Here is a 22,865-nt window from a genome sequence, read left to right as displayed (position 1 = left end):
CGGCAATTTCTGTCTGGCAACTTTAACACTCCAGCCAAGTCAGTGTTGCTATCTATAATTTTTTTTTTTTAACAGCTGGTAGGTTCACTTGCCTTCTTAAGATGCACAGTATATGTAAACTTTCATGAGCAGGATGTATTTCTTAAAGTGACAGCTAGCGATGCATGCATAACCCCCAGCAGCTTTGGCTGAATGAACATGTTGATAGGATTCATGTCTCTCTGTATTTAGCTTTTTCCATGTTTTTTGATCCATCGGCTGTACTGTTTCCAGGTAGTCCAGCAGCCATCAGGAGGCATTGTTAAACAAGTGGCCACGCTTCCACAAACAACAACACTGACTATCCAGAAACCTGGTGAAAAAAGGATGCCTTTAAATGCACTAATCCAAACTAACCAGTTTCCTGCAGGTAGGGCTGAATCTCTCTGAGTTTGAGAGATTTTTTTGTTTTTGTTTTTAAACTGGGTTGTGTGAAAATGTAGCATTAGATGTTGGAGCAGAAGGGATAAGGGAAATATTGAATTCAAATCAGTCAATTATGGTAAAATTATAGGTGTCTTCGGTAGTTACTTGGAACTGTGTAGTCACAGAGCCTTGGGAGAGCTCTAGGCATCATCTTGCCTGTTGAGAAAATATTTCACTGCAAAGTAAGTAGTTTTACTCTTTTTGAATATTTTAAGTATGCTCATTCTAGCAAATTAATGCTGCTCTGATAAGCGCTCTTTTGGTGCTTCATGATATTAAGTGCACTTCCGCTGGTACAAATTAATTTAACGTATAATTCAGTAATTTTTGGTTTCAGTTTTGTCTTGGTTAGCTCATTCCTGCAGTGGATTATGTGACCCAGGTAGGTTAGTGATAAGATGGTGAAATGCTATTTCATTAAGGGGTGAAAAATATTAGTCTTGCAAAATGTTAGATGTAGTACTTTTGAGTGTCTGCTTTCCAAATGGCTGTAATTGGTTCTGCAGCCTGCAACAATGACTTTTGTTTAGAATATGTGTTGAATGAACAGGCATCTGTCTTGGATTTTGAATTTCATTCTAGCATGTTGGCTTTTTAGGTTCCTTTCTGAAACAAATTACCCTGCCAGGAAACAAAATTCTGTCGCTTCAAGCATCTCCTGTTCAGAAACATAAAATAAAAGAGAATGGAACAACATCCTTCAGGTAAAAATAAACAAAGTCGGAAGTTTGTGACTGTAGGAAACAAGACTTAACCAAAAGGATCAAGTAGCAGTATAAATAAGGGGAGTGACGCCTCCATGAATTAATTTAGAGACTTCTGATAGATGTTTTCATCTCTTAGTGGTGAGGGAGGTGGAACCTAAAAACATGGACCTGAAATTTGAGACCCTTACGCTATTGGCTCTGGATCTTTATCAGCATGCTATTACCACTGTGTATTAATGATGATGCTTTTATAGTGAGGAGGCATGTTGATATTTTACCCTATAAAATCGAGTGGCCTATTGCACTGTTACTTTTGCCAGAAACCCTATTTGGGGTAAAACTAAAAATGACCTCTGCTCAGTCCAAGCAGCCAGATACAACTGGACTATAATTTGGGCTGTACTAGTAAACTTCTGATGCAGATGGGAGCTTTTTAAGGGCATCTTTTGTTACTTGCTACTTTTAGGTAGATGTAAAGCTCTGACTGTAGTGAGCAGCACAGTACCTGGCCTTTTAGATCACTAGAATCTTTGACAATATTAGTCCCAGTAATTCATTAAATTTTCAGAACTTCAGTCTGCTTTCCTCTGGAAAAGTGAGCATGGGAACAGAAGTGGAGACGGCGACTGCCAAAACTCAGTTCCGCTGCTGACTTAAATCAGAGCTGAACTTAACTTTTGAGAGGCTGCAGAGGGCTTCCTGTGCTTCTAATCCTATCTTCTTGATTATTGCAAGTGCAAGTCACAGGAGGGAAGTCATGGGCCCTAGCTGGTCAGAGCAGCTCCCCATGGCTGGGACTCACCCTGCTGGGACTGCAGCCTAGCCTGCATCTTATGCCTGCCAAGGATCAGATGTCACCAGCCTGCCGTGGAAACCATTCAACAGGGTGGCCTTTCCAGTGGCTGGGGTGCTCTGCTTGTATTATCCAAACTGCTGCATTATTTCGACACCTTTCTTGTGCCAAATGTGGAGGCGCTGGATAACAGGGTTTCAGAAAATTGGAAGTACCAGGTATATGCTAGAGATCCCTCTTTTTACAGTTGAGTGCCTTGGAACTACAACATATGTTTTTCAAGAAAGCACTAGAGAAACCGTTTCTTTCACCAACTGAAATCTCCAAATCTAATGTTGGCACTTCCCTTCTATTTTTTCCCTATTACTTTGTCATCCCTGGCCACTTACAGAATCGAAAAAAATACATAAAAATCGCTTTACAGATACTTTTTCTGTAGTGGAATAAGAGTAATACAGTTATAAAGATGGTCTTTCCTCCAAATAGTGATATGGAAAAGATGGGTTTTCCCACTTGTTTGGAAAGCTAACATATTTGACCCTTGTCAAACAATGGATGGGAGCAAGAAACCGCTACTGAGACACCTTCACAGAATATTCTACTGATAGCTGTCTGCTCTTAACTCTCTTGCCCGCTCCCAGGTTTTTTATCCTCTCTACCAACCTTATCAGTGTCACTTGGATGGAATTTAAAGGCCGCATGCTTATTCTGATCTGTAGTCCAACATCAATATAACCTTGGGTAGATTTAAGTATTCCTTAAATACCTTCCTCTTCTCAGTTCAGTAAAAATACAGTAAATAATAATCTGAAGAAGTGGGTCTGTCCCACAAAAGAGCATCACCTAATAAATTATTTTGTTTGTCTTTAAAGTGCTAGATGACCGCTTTTCTTGCTTTAGTGAGGAAGGGATGGAATAAGAGGAAAATGGGTGCATTTAAACACCAGAGGGTGCCAGAGGCTCACTTTTCATCTAGCACATTCAAGATCACACAGTAAGAGCACAGCTTCCTCTCTGTTACAGTAAACCACATATTGTGTGCTTTTCATTCCAATTTAACTAATACTGAGAGTCTAACTAACATCAAGTAGAGATGAGCAGAGGCCGACTGCGTGTGACCCTTTTTCTGGTCTATGAACAGGTATACCGATAACATCTTTTACCATGTACGTCTGATTGGTAAAGGGTAAGATTTGAAACCACACCTGCTAGGAAAGCTGTAAGAGAAATTACTGTGGAATAGTATTGCTGTTATATAATGTCATGCTGGTCTTCCAGTGTAACGGCTACATGGAATAACTTGAAAATACTTCAGGGTGATAGCCAGAGTCTAACTTCTCTTAGCTATATCATGTGCATTCCTTGAACTTTCAATTGGAGGTCATTACGTAGTGCTGAACTTGAATAAATTACTAAAATGTATCATAGAAACTAGTAGTTGGCAGGACTATTTAGAGAAATGGATACTTGCAGTTTGAAATTGATTCATTAGTAAAGCTACGCTGCCTGAGAGACCATGATGTAAGTTAGCAGCATATTTTGCCAGTCCCTTGAGCCTTCAGGATGTCATGAAATTTCATAAGGAGGGTGCAGCACAATCAGCTGCTGGGTCTTAAATTGATCCATTTAATTAAGAATGTTGAAATCTGTTACTGTTTTTATGTAGGTGTATTGACACTTATGTACCGATTTTAATAAAGTTTTTACGTGCTACGTAATCTTCTTGTACCTGCCAAAAGGGTTTTTTCATATGAACATAACCAAAATTTGTCTGTTTGTCATTACATTAGACAGGTTGTGGGGGCTGCTAATTACAGGGATGAAAAGTGGGGCCCAGCATAAAAAAAGTTGCTCAGTCCTGCACTAAACAACAAGGTGGAAGAGGAGAAAAGGGGTCATTTGGACTCAGTGGTATATGAAGTGTTACAGGAGATTAAAGTCTTTCTGTAGAATCCATCCCTGGAAGATCTAAGCACCGAATTTCAGCGTGGACTTCTGTTAAGTTCACTGTCTTAGTGTATAATGTTGTATTTATAGGTACACTTGCTACATAACCTCTCTTTATAGGCTGATTATGGTAGTAGCTGTAATTACACCACAGTGGGATTAGAGTCTTAACTGCAGCCAAAGATTCTATGGTCATTAGGAAGACGGGAATTGGAGTGTACTTGTGAAGATCAATTAGCACTCAATTACCATGCATTCAAGGCCTAATTTGCACATTTCCTGAAAGATTAAGAATTCTATTTTGCTAATATATTATGAATACATTCTTGAAATTGCTCAGCCACTGCTGCTGAGTAGAGGGAGGAAACATCAGTGGTGGCTTCAGTTTTAAATTATCACTGGTCGCTAACTGTTCTGATAATTGTAGGGTTCAGTCCTTTTTTTTAATGCACTGAACTAGGGTACAAGTCTGTCAGCCACTTAAGAATAAATGAACCATGGCTGAATATCTGTTTGTTGTAGTTTCCTTAAACAAATTTATATGGAAACTGCCTAGCTACAAAAGTAGACGTGGAAAAAGGTCACAACTGCATTGAACACTGAAGGTACACAGTAGAACCTCAGAATTAAACCCTAATGTTCTGTCAACTACCCACCTCATTTGAAATCAGAAGTACGCCAATAGGCAGCAGCAGAGAGCAAATAGTGTTTCGCTATCTTATACATAAACTGTAACAAAAGGGGAAGTTAAAAACTTGACAATGTAAGGAAACTGTTTGTTTCTTCTTGGTTTCATTTAAATTCAGAGTTAAAAGCAGCATTTTTCTTCTGCATACTACAATTTCAAAGCTACATTACGTCAATGTTCAGTTCTCAACTTTTGAAACAGTCATAATTTGCTGGTCAAAGTTATGAACGTTTCAGAACTATCAACAACGTTCATTCCCAAGTCATTCCTAACTTTGTGGTTCTACTGCAGTAGACTGTTGGCTTCCTGATGCATAAGGATGATTACATAAAAGTACTTGTGTGTAAAGTTTAACTGGTCTGCAAATAATGAGACTCTTTAAAATGTGAGGGAAAGAACAAAAGCATAATAAAACAACCATTGATTTTCTTTCTGGTAGAGACGAAGATGACATCAATGATGTGACTTCTATGGCTGGGGTCAACCTAAACGAAGAAAATGCCTGTATCTTGGCAACCAATTCTGAAGTGGTTGGTACGCTGATCCGATCTTGTGTGGATGAACCATTTCTCTCCGCAGAGACTTTGCAAAAGAAGATCTTTGAAATAGGTGAGGCAAAAGCCATCTGGACTCAGTGCCCACATTGAACAATTGTCACACTTTAGGATACGCGCTCTTTTTTTTTTTTTAAAATCTCATACTGAGTTCATAAATATCTGTTTAGGCTGGAAAAAAGGACAACTGTGTTTCTTTTTTGAACTTCCATTAAGAAATCTGTCCTAAACATTTTTGTGTGGGCCTAAAATCTGTAGGATAATCCAAAGGAAAAAAAAATGAGATAAACCTTAACTCCAGAAGTAACAATGGCACAGCTTCTGTTCATCCACCTTAATTATGATTGTGAACTGTAATAGGTACTCCAATAGTAGTAGGCATCCTTCAGTCTATGTAGACTATGGATTGATATCTGTTACCTCCCGTGTTGGTTCAACACTGTTAAGCGATGCTGGAATACCTTTCCAGGCGCGAGCCTGGGCAATTTTTTTGGGATCCTGGGCTGCCCAGATGCCAGTGTACCCCCCTCGGCTTTACTGATATAGTCCAAAGGAGAAGATAACCTCTACATCTGGTACCAGCTCAGCTGCAGGAGTTGCCGGGTCAATGCCAGAAGTTGGCACAGAACCGCCTTAGGACTTCCCTCCGGATTTTCTGGTCAGGGTTTACTCTCTTAGTCTTGCTCCTTCCCAAGATAACCCATAAGGCATTGGGGCAATGGTACTCCATGGTATCAATTACTCACAAGCATATTGGACTGGAATATTGGTTATTGGGCTTTCTACCAATACAACCCTTCCCATATAATATGGGGAAGGTAGAAATAATCACCAACCCAGTGGCAGATCTCCAGGCTCTGAAATCTCACTATTAGATATGCACTGTTTACGTAAGTGTTAGAGTCTGCTGATATGATCAGAAGTAAACCCATGCCAGCCTATACACAGAAAACAGATCGCCTTAGCCGGAAGGGGACATATTCCAACATACTTCTTTTCCAGTATTTTCAGGGCTCTTGATCTTGAAAGCAAGTTTTAAGAAGCGGCAGTCTTGTTCATGATTTGATGTTTAAAGTACTGCTTGTCCTTGAGACCTCTTCTAACTGTTTTTGTTTCAATGCCTGCAAGAATTCAGCTCACATTTTAAAGAGTGGAACTGAGGGCAGTTGGGGTAAGACTATGCCTTAGATATGAGGTTTTTACTTGTGTATGATAATAATGGGAGCATATACCCAGAGTGCATGTATTTAAAAACATGGTTTTGTGTGTCCCTCAACCTGTGTGTGTGTTGCCCAAAGCCCAGAGCAGACACATTGGTACAATACCTAGCAGAATGAGGGCCTATTCCCAATTTCACTATTGAATGCTCTTATGAACCAACAAGATGAATGTTTTGTTTAAAAAAGTGGTTTCCTTGTTCGCTTTTTTTTTTTTTTTTTTTTTTTTGCTGCTTAGTCTTCCCCTGCTTGGGTTGCCATAATAGAAAACTAAACATTGTCAGAAAATAACAAAACGTGTACATGTGTCTCTCTAACTCGTTGTGGAAGTCCAGTTATGACTATCCTATTTCTGTGTAATAAGACAGTATTTCTATCCCCTAGTCATCTAAGCAGTATCTTTAGACTCTGATACAATTAACCAGAATTCATGCAAGTGTTCTGTGTAATGTATGCTTGGTGTGAAAATTGTTTACAAAATAGAAAAATCTATCTATCTGGCTATGAAGTTTACTTAATAACTTGTCTCATCCCTGTAATGTACTTAAGGAAAGCAATGCTGCAAATTGAAATGAAAAACTTAATACATAGGCTGTGACAGATTAATAAATATTTTTGAAGCAATGCACCTGTGAGTCAGGAAGGGGTTACTGCACCATTAGGACAATAAAACTGGAAGGAAACTTTTTCCCTATTTGAAACACAGTATGTTAATATAGTAAAGATCTGATTTTTTTATGCAAGAAGTAGACAAAGGGGTACTGTAAAAGCTCAGTCTGCCAACTTTGAAATTTGCTGACTTAAGTGTTCAACCATGCTATTTAACATGTTAGCTTTCTGTTAATGGAATGTGTCTTCTAGTTCATATTACACAATTTTAGGTTGGGAGAGCAAGGGATATATAGGAAGCAATAGTAATTGGACTAGTCTGAAAGGTGAATCATAGAATCATACAATACTAGAACTGAAAGGGACCTCAACAGGTCATCAAGTCCAATCCCCTACCCTCACAGCAGTCTACATCTTCCTTGTTAAGTATTTATCTAACCTGTTCTTACATATCTCCAATGATGGACCACCCTAAAAAAATTTATTCCAGTGCTTAATCACCCTGACAGGTAGGAAATTTTTCCTGATGTCTAACCTAAACCTCCCTTGCTGCAATTTAAGCCCATTGCTACTTGTCCTATCATCAGAGGCCGAGGAGAATAATTTTTCTCCCTCCTCCTTGTTAACACCCTTTTAGGTACTTGAAAGCTGCAGTCACATCCCCTCTCTTTTTCCAAATTAAACCCAATTCTTTTAATCTTCTCTCATAGGTCATATTTTCTAGATCTTTAATCTTTTTAGGTTTTCTCTGGATTCTCTCCAGTTTCTCCACATCTTTCCTGAAATGCAGTGCCCAGAATTGGACACAACACACTAATTATAAGTAGATATAGCTAATGTTCTTAAATGGCTTGTAATTCAAGTATTTCCAATATATATTTAACTCTGTCTTCAGTGGGTTAGTTTTGAAAGCTGTCTGAAATAAAAGCATGTTGCCCATAATTGGGCTGCTAGTACTTATTAACTTATGATCAAAATGTTCATGCAGTTTGACCTTGCATATAACAACGTCATAGGCCCTTTTGAGTACATAAACAATATGAACCTATATTATCTGGGTGCTACCACTGAATGAAAATAAAGCCATGGAAGTGATTATTTCTGAATAAATGCTATGTTCTTAGCCCTTCACTTTTTAGTGAGCAATAAATGTCACATTACATGTTAAATGTGTACTATATTGTGTTTGGAAAATGCTAGTCTTTATTTGCAAGGAGAGGGCCAAAAGTTAAAACTTGTTGTCTTAACACTGATATCTGCATTAGCTATTGGTAGCTAGGCTACACTATTAGTAAAAAGAAGTTAGAATGTCCAGGTACTTGTGTCAATGTGCTGACATGTTTGTCAACCACAGAAACTCTTTGGCTATCTGCAGCTGTGAGAAGGTTGCAGAGGTGATGCTTAGCCTCTGGCATGCAGCCCCAAATGGCATTGCTCAGAGCTGTCTCCCTTAATAGCACCTGTTGAAATACCGAGAGAAGCAGTAGGGGTCATCAGGGAACAGGGAGAGGAGTGGCAACCCAAGAGGACAGGTCAGAGGGGATGGCATTACTACCCCAATTGGACTACACAAGTATTTCCTAAACTGTTACCTTGTGTGTCCTGGGTATATACTGTTTGGTCAGAAGTAGAGGAGAGGAGGCTCTTACGCCTGGAGTGGTCTGCAAAAACCATAATTGAAATAAATGTCACAAGCAGTGTCTACCAGCGCAAACTGTAATTCTCTTTTTTTAATTACTGAAATTAACAGAATATGGCACCAATTTCTACAGTTACTATTTCTCTCTTCCTCTCCTCTCCCCCTCACCCTACTCCCCGAACATAAGGCTTGATTTGTGTTCTTATTAACTTTGTCCTATAAATGACCTTGCAAGGAGAATGAATCTAGAGGCTAAGTGAAACAATGTGTATATTTTCTGAAGCTCCAGGCTAAGTTTTATTAATGTAACGTCTAAGATCTTTGAAGTTGTGACTTTACCAGGAAAATCATAATCTCCAAACCTTTATTCGTAATGGGTATGACTTCCAGGGGGAACAGAATACCTGCTGTGCTAATTATTTCAATTATCAGCTACTACTAAAACACATAATGGATTTTCTCTGCTTCCGCAGGTAAAAGGCATGACATTACGGAGCCTAACTCTGATGTTGTGAACTTGATCTCCCATGCTACACAGGAGAGATTACGAGGGCTCCTAGAAAAACTGACTGTAATTGCGCAGCATCGAATGACCACCTATAAGGTAGAGAAAATAAGGAATTTTTTTCTCGCTAAAGTTAGTCCTGTTCTACAGCCTTGCAGATAAACTTTTTATCTAAACACGCATGCATGCTGTGTGCAGGCTTTAATCATCCTCAAGGCTATTTGCCAGGCTATTTTGCCACTGTTCATGGTGGCTTACAATTAATCCTGATGTTTCCCTTTTGAGATCTTAGCTCAGTGCACATAAAAATAAAGTATGAATAAACAAAAAAAAAAAATCACATGTTTCATGGAAAATGGTAACTTTAATGGTGGCATTGCACAGCTGTAAGATGGGGTTGAATTGGCCTGCTGAACTTTCATTACCGGTAGCTAAGCATGAGCTCGGAAGAACAGCTTGTCTTTCTGATCTCCGCTTATTTGAAACTCTGGCAGTTGTTTCCAAATTGGACTCATTTCATAAGGAAACAATTGAAAGACCGCAAACATGGATCCTCCAGTACTGTGTTTAGACACATCTCCGATTAAAACCATGCTAAGTTGACCAAGTAATGCCATAGACAGGTAAATGGAAACTTGATTTAAAAAAAAAAAAAAGGGGAGGGGGAAGTATGTAGTCATCCCAGTCACTCTAAATGTAATAACTACCTTTCTGATAAGGTAGTTCATGAGCTCACTAGTAATAAGGGGATTTCGATGTTGGTGGGGTCCTTTCAAAAAGTACCCCAGTGTAGACAAGCCATGTGGGAGCAAACCATGGCACTTTCAAAGTGCCGCAGCTGTTGGCATGCTAATGAGAGGCACTGAATATGCATTTCAGCACCTCATTAGTGTTCTTTGATTTGGCCATTAGCATGGCCATTTCGAAGTTTTTCCTAAGCATAGACACAGCCTTGTGTTTGCACCCATTAAGCAACTTCAGAGGATAAAACCTAATACAATAGTAGTAATCTTATTTTTAGCTTACAATTGATAATAAATGTTAAATTCCTAACATCTTTGTATTAAATTTAAAAGTGTAAATTCTACAGGAGGAAATAGGTTGGCATTGTTGAAGTATTAACAGATAATGGCCAGGAAATGTCAATTTCCAGAAGGTATTGTTGTGCATCAGTAGCCATGTTAGTCCGTAACTTTAAAAACAACTAGCAGTCTTGTGGCACTTTGGTGACAAACACATTTATTAGGCCGTGAGTTTTCATGGATAACCCACCTCATCAGATCAGTTGGAGTGGAAATTCTAACAGCAAAAGACATTACCTGTCAGTTGTAGGATGAGTGTTAGTGAAGCTAATTAGGTCAGACTGGATCTGTCTCATTCAGAGCGTGTGTTGTGGAAATGCAAATATCAAAAGTGGGGGAATTGCCTAAGTAGTGCATTAACCAGTTAGGGTCTTTATTCAAGTCCATTTTGATAGTGTTGAACTTGTAAATGAGCTCTAGTTAAAATGTTTCCCTCTGTGAACTGGTGATAGTGTTTTTTTAGAAGAATGGCTATTTCTAAATCCCTTATTGAATGTTCAGGGAAGTTAAAATATTCCCCTACAAGTTTAAGTGTTACCATTCCTGAAGTTTGTGTGTCCATTTATCCTTTGACAGACTGTCCAGTTGGGCCAATATACATGGCAGGGGGAATTGCTGGTACTTGATGGCATATATCACGAGTGGATGTACAGGTGTAAGATCCCCTGATGTTGTGGCTGATGTGGTTAGGTCCTATGATGTCACTTGTACAGATGCATTGACAGAGTTAGCAACTGGCTTTGTTGCAGGAATAGGTTCCTGGTGTTGTGTGTGGCTGCTGGTAAGTAAGCTACAGACAAGTAGGTAAGAAAAGGGGTCTGCAGGTTTCAGTTATAGGGTGGTGTACAGCCATCATTTATTTGTACTGTAGTGTCCAGGAAGTGGATCTCTTTTTGTGGAATGGTCTAGGCTGAGGTTGGTAGTCAGGTGGGAATTGTTGAAATCCCTATAGAATTCAAGCGTTTGCTTCTTCCTCCAGGTTCAGATGAAGTGCAGCAGCTTTGTTTGAATCTTCCTGTTTAAACAATGTTCCGTGAGAATGAGGCGTATGCATTTAGAACAAACCAAAGCAGGAGCAAAGGAAACATGAGCTTCTGCAGGAATGCCATACGGCCGCAGTAGGAGTAGAGTCCCTCACTGCTAATCAACTTTTTATCAACCCTGACTGTCCTAATATAAATGTGAGTTTCCTGTAGTGGTCATCATTTAATGGTAAGCCCAAAGTCCTTGCACGCTTTGGAGAACTGATCCAGCAGTTTTTGAAGCTGGTCTTCTGTGTGAGAGACTACAGCAGCATCATCTGCGAACAGCATGTCTCTGATGAGGACTTCCCGCACCTTAGACTTAACTTTCAGCCTTGCAAGATTAAACAGTTTCCCATCAGATCTTGTGTGCAGCAAGATGCCCTCTGTTGAAGATCCAAAAGCATGCTTCAGGAGGAGTGCGAAGAAGATCCCGAACAATATCGGAGCAAGCACGCATCCTTGTTTGACGCCGCTCCTGATTTTGAAAGCGTCCGATAATGCACAGTCATATTGGATGGTTCCTCTCATGTCTTTGTGAAACGACTGGATCATCTTGAGTAACCATGGAGGACAGCTTATCTTGTGGAGCAGTTTGAACAGACCATCCCTGCTGACCAAGTCAAAGGCCTTGGTCAGGTCGATTGAAGGCTATGTAGAGTGGCTTCCTCTGCTCCCTGCACTTCTCCTGCAGCTGCCTTAGAGAGAAGACTATGTCAACAGTAGACCTCTCTGTGCAGAATCCGCACTGCGATTTGGACTACACCCTCTCAGCAATCTTCTGGAGTCTGCCAAGGATGACGCGAGCGAACAGTTTACCAGTGACACTTAAGAGGGAGATTCCACGGTAGTTGTTGCAGTCGCTTCTGTCTCCTTTGTTCTTTTACAAGGTTACAATTTTAGCGTCGCTCATATCCTGTGGAACCTCACCCTCTTTCCAGCACAGGCACAGTAGCTCATGTAGGGGTTCCAGGAGTGTGTCCGCGGCACACTTGATTACCTCTGGTAGTATACCATCCTGGCCAGGGGCCTTTCCTGCTGCAATGCTGTCGATGGCTCTCTTCAGTTCATCCACAGTCAGTTCTTGATCCAGTTCGTCCATTACTGGTAGGAGCTCGATGGCATCGAGGGCTGCATCAACCACAACGTTCTCAAGTGAGTACAGCTCAGAGTAGCGCTCAACCCAGCACTCCATCTGTTTTGGCTTTGTCAGCAATGACTTCACCAGATTTGGATTTCAGAGGTGCCATCTTGTTCTGGGTGGGTCCTAATGCCTTCTTCATAGCCTCGTACATTCCTCTGAGATTACCAAAGCCAGCACAGGTCTGGATGCTGCTGCATAGCTGGAGCCAGTGGTGATTGGCACAGCCCCTGGCTGTCTGCTGTACTGTTCTTCTGGCCGCTCTAAGTGCTTGCTAGGTACTCTGGCTCGGTGAGCGTCTGTACTCCAGGAGTGCAGTGTGCTTCTTTTCAATGACTGGAATCATCTCATCGGACTTAGCTTCAAACCAGTCGTTCGTGTTTCTAGCTCTTCTTCCAAACACCGACAAGGCCGTGTTGTAAACTGTATCCCTCAGATGTTGCCATTTGGATGTCACATGGGCGCCCTCAGGGCTGCTGCGCAGATTTTCCTGGAGGGTGTCTCTGAACTTTTCAGCTTTCTCCAAGTTTGCCGTCTTTCTGGCATCAATGCAGGGCCTTCCAGCAGGTTTAGAGCGGTACAGCTTCTTGGGTCTCAGCTTGAACTTGGAGCAAACTAGCGAGTGATCTGTATCTCAGTCAGCACTATGATAGCTGCGTGTCAGAAGGACGTTTTTGAGGTTATTACGCCTAGTGATGACCACGTCTAGTTGATGCCAGTGCTTCGAGCGTGGGTGTCTCCACGACACTCTGCTGTGGCTTCGTTTGGAGGAATGTGTCTGTGATGCACAGATCGTGGTATGTGCACGGCTCAAGGAGACCCTGTCCATTGTCATTCATTTTTCCCACACCAAAGTGTCCTAAGCAGGAAGGCCCTGAGGCCCAATCAGCTCCAACTCTTGCATTGAAGTCACCCAAGATGTACAGTTGTTCACGAGCAGGTATTTGCACTACAGCAGCACTAAGCACGTCACAGAACTTGTCTTTTACTTCTAAAAGTACTACTATTACTTCTAAAGAAGACAGACGTACTCGGTCAGGATGTTGCTGAATCCCCATCAGTCAGCATTGACAACTATATGTTAGAGGACATCCACGAGTTCGTTTACCTCGGGTCCACCATCACTGACACCCTGTTGTTGGACACTGAGCTAAATAGGAGGATCGGAAAGGTGGCCACAACTCTGTCCAGACTCAGTAAGAGTGTGGAATAACAACAAGCTGTACGCTCACACCAAAATGCAAGTCTACAGAGCCTGCATCCTCAGCACCCTCCTTTATGGCAGTGAGACTCGGACCCTGTATGCCTACCAGGAAAAGAGGCTGAATGTCTTCCACTTGTGCTGCCTCAGGCTCATCCTTGGAATATCATGGAAGGACAGAGTGACCAACACCACCGTCCTCGAGCATGCTGGAATCCCAACCACGCACACCCTCCTCAGGCAGCGTTGGTTCCGCTGGCTTGGCCACGTCCACAGGATGAATGATGGAAGGATTCCAAAAGACATCCTGAATGGTGAGCTAGCCTCTGGCAAAAGACCTCCCGGATGCCCCCAGTTGCGCTACAAAGATGTCTGCAAGAGAGACCTCAGAGAGGTAGACATTGAGCTGGACAACTGGGAAGAACTAGCAGATGACCGCAGCAGAGGGAGGCAGGGGTTACACAAGGGCCTTCAGAAGGGCGAGATGAGGATCAGACAGCTAGCAGAGGAGAAGCGAGCCCACAGAAAGCACACTAAGGACTTGCCAGACACCCACCACATCTGCAAGACATGCAGCAAGGACTGTCACTCTCGTGTGGGTCTTCATAGTCACAGTAGATGCTGTAAATGAAGTTCTCAATTGAAACTATAAAGGGCGCGATCCATAGTCTATGCAGACTGAAGGATGCCTACTACTACTACTACTACATCATTTAATATAGCACAAATGATGCATGATGACATATTCTGAACATAACTTTCTGAAGGCTTTTCTTAGTATAGGAATAGCTGAAAATACCTTTGCAGTGCTAAGATCTTGCCATTTATATGGTACACAAAGCTGATAGAATTGCTTACAAATGATGCTCCATGTGGGAGGACTTAATAACTAGAGACACTAACAGGAGTGTAACAGAGTTACCAGGAGTTTGAGGCCCCTTGCTGCAGGCCTCAAAATCTTACCATATCTGGCCCCGGAAAAAGAACAGTAAAGGTGGGTCCTCCAGGCTTGGCTATAAAGGCTATTGGGAAGCAGCTGGTCAAAGAACAGCAAGCTCAGATAAAAGGATCTTCAGGATGTGAGCTAGTCAGCTCTTGGCTGAGACCAGAGGAGTAAGGATGGATGCTCCTGGGTGGCCAGTTGGTGGTGGCATTGGCATTTGGTGAGGAAGCAGAAGAGCTGAAAACTTCATTCTTCTGAAGTGATTTTTTTTTTTACAATAACTACAATAATGAGTTAAAATACAGAGTTAATTCCCAAATATTTGCCTAACAAGACTACATTGTGAACACAGCGAAGTAGGGGCAGCCTGCCGAAAGAGGGGTGAACGTTTCAGGAACCATGTAAGAAAGGGACAAAAAGACAAAAACAGATGTTAAGTAGGAAGACTCTTTTTTTTTTAAAGAACAGGTTGAGCTGAGCTGGTAACTTGACTTACTGTGGTAAGGGATGAAAAAAGGGCCGTATAAGGCAGGGATGAGCGAACTTTTTATGTCTGGCCCCACTTTTTGTCCCTGCAATTAGACGGGCCTGCCCACCTGTCTAATGTAATCCAAACTGATGGGGAATTTTTGGTTATGTACGTGGGGTGGGGGGAACCCTTTCGGCATGTGAGAAAAATGTATCAACTTTATTAATCGGTATATAAATGAATATACCTGCATAAAAACCATAACAGAGATTTAAACATTTTTGAGATGGATGAGCCTGAGATCCAGCAGGTGATTGTGCTGTGCCCCCTCCCACTTACAAAATCTCATGCCTCCCAAGGGGGCCCGCCCCATACTTTGCTCATCCCTGAAACAGAGGAAGTGCAACTCTAAGACGGGAGGGAAAAAAAAGTACAACCAGTAAAGAGGAAATGACAGTAACTTTCTTAGAGTAAAGGAAATAAAATACTGTAGTCTAGTCTACAGGGCGTATGTAATGTAACTTTTTCAAAGAATATGAGCAAAAAGAGACTGAATTAGTGTTCTGTGAGTGGCATATTTAAATGAGCTCTTACCTTTTTTATATCTAGAAAGGGTAAAAGTGTGCTCAGTTCAGAGAACTCAAGGAGCAAAGGAATGATGGTGTTTACCATTAACGTACACTAAGGGTCCTATTCTCACCTTCATGCACAAATGTACAATAATTACCATTAGCATTTAATGAGAGCTGTTAATCGACCAAAGTGAGAATTTATTCATGAAATGCTAAGGACCAGTGCTAACGTGCACGCTTGTTCTCAATCTAACTGTCTTAGCTAGTTCTGGAAAAAATATAGTTTCCTTCTTCCATCCCCTTTGGAAATACCACTAAGGCTTAATTCACATTTGGGAATGACTAGCTGAAACAATGCTCCAATATTGAGATTGTTGTATTTTGCCGGAAGCATGAAATATATTTTGTCTTAAGTAGGTGGTAAAAATGGATCATGTATATCTTGGTTGTATAACATTTTGACTTTATAACAAAAATTTGCTCAGTTAAAAAAAAATGGTTTGTGTGTCTTTTTTTCCTCTTTAGGCATAAACTGGCAGTTTCAAATCACATATCTAAAATTTAAGCATTTAGTGGGCCAGGTAGGGTGGTGTTTTGATTTTTAGACTAGACAGGTGCTAGGGATGCTAATAATAGAAGGCTGTTAAATACCTGAATAGACAGAGCATACTACATGGAAGAGGAGACATGCAACTAGGTTCTCTTGTAAGAAGAATCCTCTGAGAAGTACTTATAATGATCAGCTTTGGAAGAAAGAGACTTCGGTCCAATACCGCTTCTTTCCAATAACTTATTTGCTATAGAATGGGTTTTTAGCCATATATGAAAGCTTGACCAACTGATCTCTTTGCAGGAAAACAGTAAGTATATCCTCTCTAGTGACACTAGAGCACAACTTAGATTTCTTGAGAAGCTGGATCACATGGAAAAACAGCGAAAAGATGAAGAGGAACGTGAAATGCTTCTGCGAGCAGCCAAGGTAAGAGAACATCTTATAGTTAGCCACCTAGAAAAATGGCAGCCTTTTGAACACTAGACATTCAATCACTCCTGTCTTGTACATTCAACTTCTGTCTGATTTTTGCTATCATAACATGTGATATGCCATGCAGAACAGGTTTTCTTATTGGGTTTGTTTCTCTAAGATACAGGCATTTTGCTCATGTACGAGCCATGGGGTAAATCTCTATTACCATCTCCCCACATACCTACTTTCCAGTCCACTGGGCCTGATCCAATTTAAAAAAAAAAAAAAAGACAGTCATTTAAAGTGAGGAGTCTTAATCTTCCAGAAATAAATGTAAGAATAATACACATTCAGCAAACATAGTATCATTGATGTAGAAATTAAAAATAAAACGTTAAGGAATAAAGTTGAAAGATTGTTACCTAAGGGCCATGTTTTGGTTCATTCAGTCCTGCTGGTGAACACACTGGCACAACCCCCATATTGATTCTATAATCTTAAGCTGACCGTCTGTTTTTTGATTCTAGAACCGACTTGCTTGCTCTTCTCAATACCTTTACCTGGTGCCTGGTCAAAATGTTTGTTCTCACTGTTTCTGCCAGTGCTCTGGAAGTGTGATGCTTGACAAGTTGTGTGTTGCAATCTAGTCAGTTCAATATGTGACCTGCTTCTGGCCTGTGCTCTGTTGTTTAAAATGGTTGGTTGAGCGTATGCAAAATGGACAAATGAGTGTGACTGTGTAGTCTTGGCTCAGTTTGTGTATTTGTTTGTTTTTTTTACCCTTTTTAAAAAAAAAAAAAAAAAAGCGCCTGGGGCCCATATTCTAGAATCACAGGGGTGGCTGTGGAATCTAGACTTACTAGGATCTCACTCTACTTAAACAAGAACAATTTCTTCTTCTCTACTTCCTGTCCTTTTAAATGTCTGCTGCTGACATGAACAACATCATGCCTAGACGGGACCTGACTGACAGTGTTAGCATCATTTTCAGTTTGAGCTGCCTTCAGGCTAGAACAGAGGCACCCAGGCCCAGATGAAGAGGAGGGAGGCTGGGGGAAGAGAGAAGCCAATGTGGATTGAGGCATTCGCCCCTGGAACTAAGACATTCAATCACAACAGAAAACTGTCGCTTATTAAATATTTAGCGTATTCTGCAGTGTTTGGATGCTAGCAATTTCTGTTCAATTTTTCTTTCTCTTTTAATAGAGTCGTTCCAATAAAGAAGATCCAGAACAGCTGCGATTAAAGCAGAAAGCGAAAGAGGTGGGACTTTCAAGTTACCGTGTTTGCCTTTGTGTTTGAAGGGAAGGTTGGCAGGCCTCTCCTGGCAATTAGGTCAGGGTTTATTTTGCTGTTGCATACCATTTGCAGAGGCCTTGGGGAAGGACAGGAACTGCTACAGGCAAGGGCAGTACTTCAAATGAGGTCAATGAATTATGAGCTCTTTTAACATTTAATTTTCATAGTTTAGGCCTGTCTAGAAATGGTTCTTTGTAAACTACAGCCATGCACTTAGTAAGAATATAATGTGGGATTAGGAGGAAAAGAAAGAAACTTTGAGATTTAGCATCTGGGACTGTACAATAGGCTACATTTTTCCAGGGTAATTGTTCGTTTTGTAAATCTGATACTGCTTATAATTCTTTGGCTTGGAGGCGGTACTGGGATTTAGTTTTAAATGGAAAACGCCTCTGGCTTTTAATTTTCTGGGCCCAGCAGTTTTCTGTTCTGGAATGGAGCCCTTGTTTCACACAGTTCATGTTTAGCTGCAGGGGTTTTAGTTTATAGCTTAGACTGGTTAAGCTTTTACTCCCAGAGGCCTCTGCATAGCAACTGTAGAAATCAACAAATAAGTTCATTTATGTCTGCAGCCTCCTCTCAGTAGCTGACTTTTTACATTTCCCAATATCCATTTCCTGACTCCTCTAGCCTGGGAGGGAAAAAGCTCCACTAATTGGAGCTTATTTTAATTGAGCCTTAATATTGGATCTCTCTGGAGTTGCCCCCTGAGCTACTGGGAACGGAATGAAATGAAAGTACCTAAGGTTGGGGGTGGAGTGGGGGGAGAGTGTGTGTGTGAAATTTTTCACTTGACCTACAGATTTTTTCCCTGCTGAATAAATCATCAAGCCTGTTCACATTTCTGATTAAGGATCTGACAGCAGATGATGATAAAGACAATTGAGGTGTGAGACATGTGATACAGAGCTGAAAAATTGGTTTCTATAGTTACTTGACTGATTTCATGCAATTTTTAAGGATCTGTGTCCTAAATGAGTGGTTATTCTGTTTTTGTTTTTTTGTTTGGCTTTTTTTTCCCTGAGCAACCTTTTTTCTTTAACTGTGCCTTTTGAACTATGAAATTTTTTGCTGCTTAACATTACTGCAGTTGGCTCCTAGGTGCCAGAAGCGCTATCAGGTTATTTATGAATGCTTTAAAGGCCCTTATTGTTTGGATTAATGTAGGAGCTGAGGCAAAACAAATGGAAATCCAGTAAAATAGTCCTAAAATCAATGCTTTGGATTTTCACCAAAGTAGAAAGAGAAATAAAATGAGAGAAGGGAGGGCAGAAAGGAGAAACTTGCTTTTTACCATGTGATTTTTTTTTTCATTGTCTTCTAACAGTGTTGTAGAAGTTACAATTTGCAGGTGGAAATGTTAAAATCTCTCCCCAGTGGCTTCTCATGTCAATGAAATGGCAGCAAATATATCTCTCCAAATGCTGTTGTGTTCCCATCCTGATTTCCACTATCTATCTTTTGTAGATAACCAATGAAGTACTGTATGCTAGAAGTTCTTAGGGGGACTTTAATGTAGCATTACAACCTAGAAGTACCCATATGTAAGACGTTGATATGGTTCCTGGCCACATTTCTGCCAAACAGTATCGTACAAAAGCTTGAAAATCGTGAACAATAATAAGAAATAAGAATTAGATGTTGAATGGTGGCATTAGTCTTGAATATCTTTTTCAGTTCTTTTTAAAATGACTTGGACTATGTCTATACTACGAAATAAAGTTGAATTTATTGAAGTTGACTTTTGGCCGCTAGATTTCATAAAGTCGAAGATGAGTGTCCACAAATGTCCAGAAAGTTGACAGTGTGTTTCCATTCCCTTAGCTAGGTTTGACTGTCAGCAACACATGTCCCACAGTGCCTGCAGCCCTGTTGCATTCTGGGTTTTTGTGCCAGTGGGTTATGGGAAAAGATGCACTGCAAGTGCTTGTGGTGTCTGTCATCATCCCAGAGTGCGGTGCCCCCACTCCTACGTCCTGCTGATTGGAAAAGGTTTAACAGTCCAAGGAATTTTATGCCATTTTGGGGGCCATTTTTCCCAAGCCTCCCTCTAGCTCATGCTGCTACATGGCGCTAGCATGGATCCTGAACAGCTTAGGGTCATTGCAAAGTGTGTTAAGGCCACTTCCCAAAGTGTCATGCAGTATTTTATTAGACAAAGCCAGTGGGAGGATGCGATGGATGCGGATGATATTGAAGGATTGGAGACCAGGAATGCAGAGCTGCTGGCTTCCCTGGATATGTTGCATGTAGTGGAGCATCTGTTCTTGAGACATGAAACCAGCACACACTGGTGGGACTCACTGCATTGTTTTGGAGGTGTGGGAGGGCCATCAATGGCTGCGCAACTTCAGCGTGCACAAGACCACTTCCATGGAACTTTTGTGATTTGCTGTCATCTACTCTGAAATGCTGCAATACTAAAATGAGACCTGATTTGACTGTTCACAAGCAGGTGACAGTTGGTCTGTGGTAGTCGCCAATGCCCAGCAGCTACCGGTCAGTTGGAAATCATTTCGGGGTAGACTGAGTACCATGGGGGCTGCGGTGATCTGCATAGCCCAGGCAATCAATTCCTGTCTTCTGGGGGAGACCATGACTCTGGGAAATGTGCAGGATATAGTGGACGGCTTTGCTGCCATGGGGTTTCTTAACTGTAGTGGAGTGATCAGTGGAATGCAAATCCCCATCCTGGCCCTGTACCACCTGGCCTCAGAACATAAATTGCAAGGTGTACTTCTCCATGGTGTTGCCAGTGTTTGGTGTATCGCAAAGGTGTTTTCACTGACATCTACATGGGATGACAGGAAGGGTGCATGATGTGTGTATCTTTAGAAATTCAGATCTGTACAGAGAGCTCCAGAGTGGGACTTTGTTGCCATACCAGAAAATCAAGATTGGTGACATAGAGAATGCCCATAGTGATAACTTGGCAGCCCTGTTTACCCTCTGCTCCTTTGGCTCCTAAAGCCACACACAGGCACACTGAGCCACAGCAAGGAGCACTTCAGCTACAGGCTGAGCAAGTGTAGAATGGCAGTGTAGTGTGCCTTTGGCCATTTAAAAGCCAGTTTCAGGTGCCTTTAAACCCGTTTGGACCTTGGCAAAGCCAACATTTGCCCCCCCGCCCCATGTTTGCATTGTGCAGTATTATCCATGAAATTTGTGCCTCAAAGGCTGCGTCTATACTAGCATTCCTTTTTCAAAAGAGGCATGCAAATGAAGGAAATTGAAAATGCAAATGAGGTTCAGATTTACATATTTGGCATGTCATTTGCATATTCTTTCAAAGCAGCTTCTTTTGAAAGAAGAAAAGCAGAGTAGACATAGCTCTTCCGAAAGTAATGCCCCTCTTTGAAAAAACCCTTGTTCCTATTTTTTAGGGGAAAGTTCTTTCGAAGATGGGGATTACTTTGGAAAGAGCCGCATCTACACTGCTTTTCTTCTTTTGAAAGAATATTGAAAGGAGGTGCCAAATATGTAAATATATGCCTCATCTGCAATTTGGATTTCCTTCATTTGCATGCTTCTTTCAACAAAGGAATGCTAGTGGAGACGTAGGCAAAGAAGGAAATTTTCATGCCAGCCTGGGTTGCAGAAGCAGGTACCCTGGGCAGTGCTTATGTGCAGCTGTGTAAAAGGGCAATCGGCAATCCACATGCAGATGTAATGAAATCAGAGAGTCTTTGAAAAATAGCTTTCTGAATGAGGCGACAGCCACATCAATCTGCTGCATTTAAGTATTGTAATACCACTACCACCACCACCCCCCACAAGGATGTGTGCTTGACCTGTCTGATAGCACCTTCACCTGCACCCTACCCCATGTGAACCCGTAAATGAGGCTGTGGTTTTCACAAAAAAAAAAATTTATTTAGGGGACTGAGGGTTATGAGGTAGGAAAAAAGGGAATCCTGGTCTCATAGGTAGTGGTGGAATAGGAGTTTTTTTGCAGTATGGAGAGGTCCTGGGGGTGGACCATGGGTCTGTCCTTACCCTCCCTCTCCCTTGCACCCCGTGTTCAGAGGGGCCCTTAATGAGGGGAGGCTGGGCAACATAGTAGGAGAGATCAAGCAACAGGGAGAGGAGGCTGCATAATATGAGTTCTGCGGTGCTTGTCCCTCTGCAGTTCTGGCACAGATCGCAGGATGTCAATTGGCTCTTCGGCAGCCATCATGAGCTCTGCTGAGTCCTTGTTCCTGCACTGGGCCATTCTTTGCTGCCACTGCTGGGTCCACTTTCTGTCAGCAGCGGCTTGGACTTGCTCCCTCTGGGGCTGTTGAAGCTGCTGCGGGATGAGGTCCTGTTTGCATCTTTTGCTGTGGCACATTACAGCAACCTTGTCTCCGTCACTCATGCTGCCTGGTGAAGATAGTTAAGATCAAAATTTAGGTGTAATTTTTAAATGTGATACACCTCACTGACCCATACAATGCATGCATCTTTGACACTCACTGCAACTCTTGTTCTTCAAGGCCACTTTTGGCTTCTTAAGGATGACCTAGAATCAATGTCTGCAGCACAGAAGCTTTTAGTTCTCCAGACCATTTCATTGAAGACATAAGATCCTGGCGGCTAATGGCAGGAGTGAGGAGGGGGTTTGAAACAAAGCCCTGCAAAATGTAAAGACTAGGAAAAAACTTTCTCAGTGGCTCCTCCTAAATCCTGTGGCATTTAAAGCAGGGAAAGCCCACATTGGACATGACAGTGTCTGGAATCAGGGTCTGCACAGCCCTGCAGTGGTGTGGTGCGAGGAGGGGTTAAACCCTCTGGTCACATGGCGGTAGCGGGAGTCAGCCCTGTAAAAGGCAGAAAAAACTTTCTCAGCAGCTCCTCATAAATCCTTTGCAGCTGTGTGGTTGCGGTAGTGGGAGGAGAGCTGGGGAGCCCTCCAGCAAAGTGGTGGGAGGGGAGAGGGCTTGGACAGCCTGCCAGCCATACGGCAGGGGGAAACTGACCCTGCCAGTCGCATGGCATGGCAGGGCAATCTTGGGAAATTTACATGGCTGGGGAACAGTGAGATAATGTTGAGGGGGTAAACTTTA

At 41.8% G+C, this 22,865-nt stretch overlaps 1 protein-coding gene across 1 annotated transcript in view; it reads left to right on the top strand.

Moving 5' to 3' along the window:
* The window catches only part of TAF4B (TATA-box binding protein associated factor 4b), a 112,553-nt gene that overhangs the window by 49,781 nt on the left and 39,907 nt on the right, over positions 1–22,865 (top strand). Inside the window, exons 8-13 of the mRNA XM_074985816.1 lie at positions 274–409; positions 1,064–1,169; positions 5,040–5,209; positions 9,093–9,223; positions 16,408–16,533; positions 17,728–17,784. Of these exons, the coding sequence (XP_074841917.1) occupies positions 274–409; positions 1,064–1,169; positions 5,040–5,209; positions 9,093–9,223; positions 16,408–16,533; positions 17,728–17,784 (726 nt within the window). The remainder of the gene's footprint in view (positions 1–273; positions 410–1,063; positions 1,170–5,039; positions 5,210–9,092; positions 9,224–16,407; positions 16,534–17,727; positions 17,785–22,865) is intronic.

This window comes from Carettochelys insculpta, chromosome 2 (genome assembly GCF_033958435.1).
Source record: "Carettochelys insculpta isolate YL-2023 chromosome 2, ASM3395843v1, whole genome shotgun sequence".
NCBI lineage: Eukaryota > Metazoa > Chordata > Testudines > Carettochelyidae > Carettochelys > Carettochelys insculpta.
The sequence above is the reverse complement of the archived record's forward strand: the minus strand, read 5'-3'. Positions and strand labels throughout refer to the sequence as shown.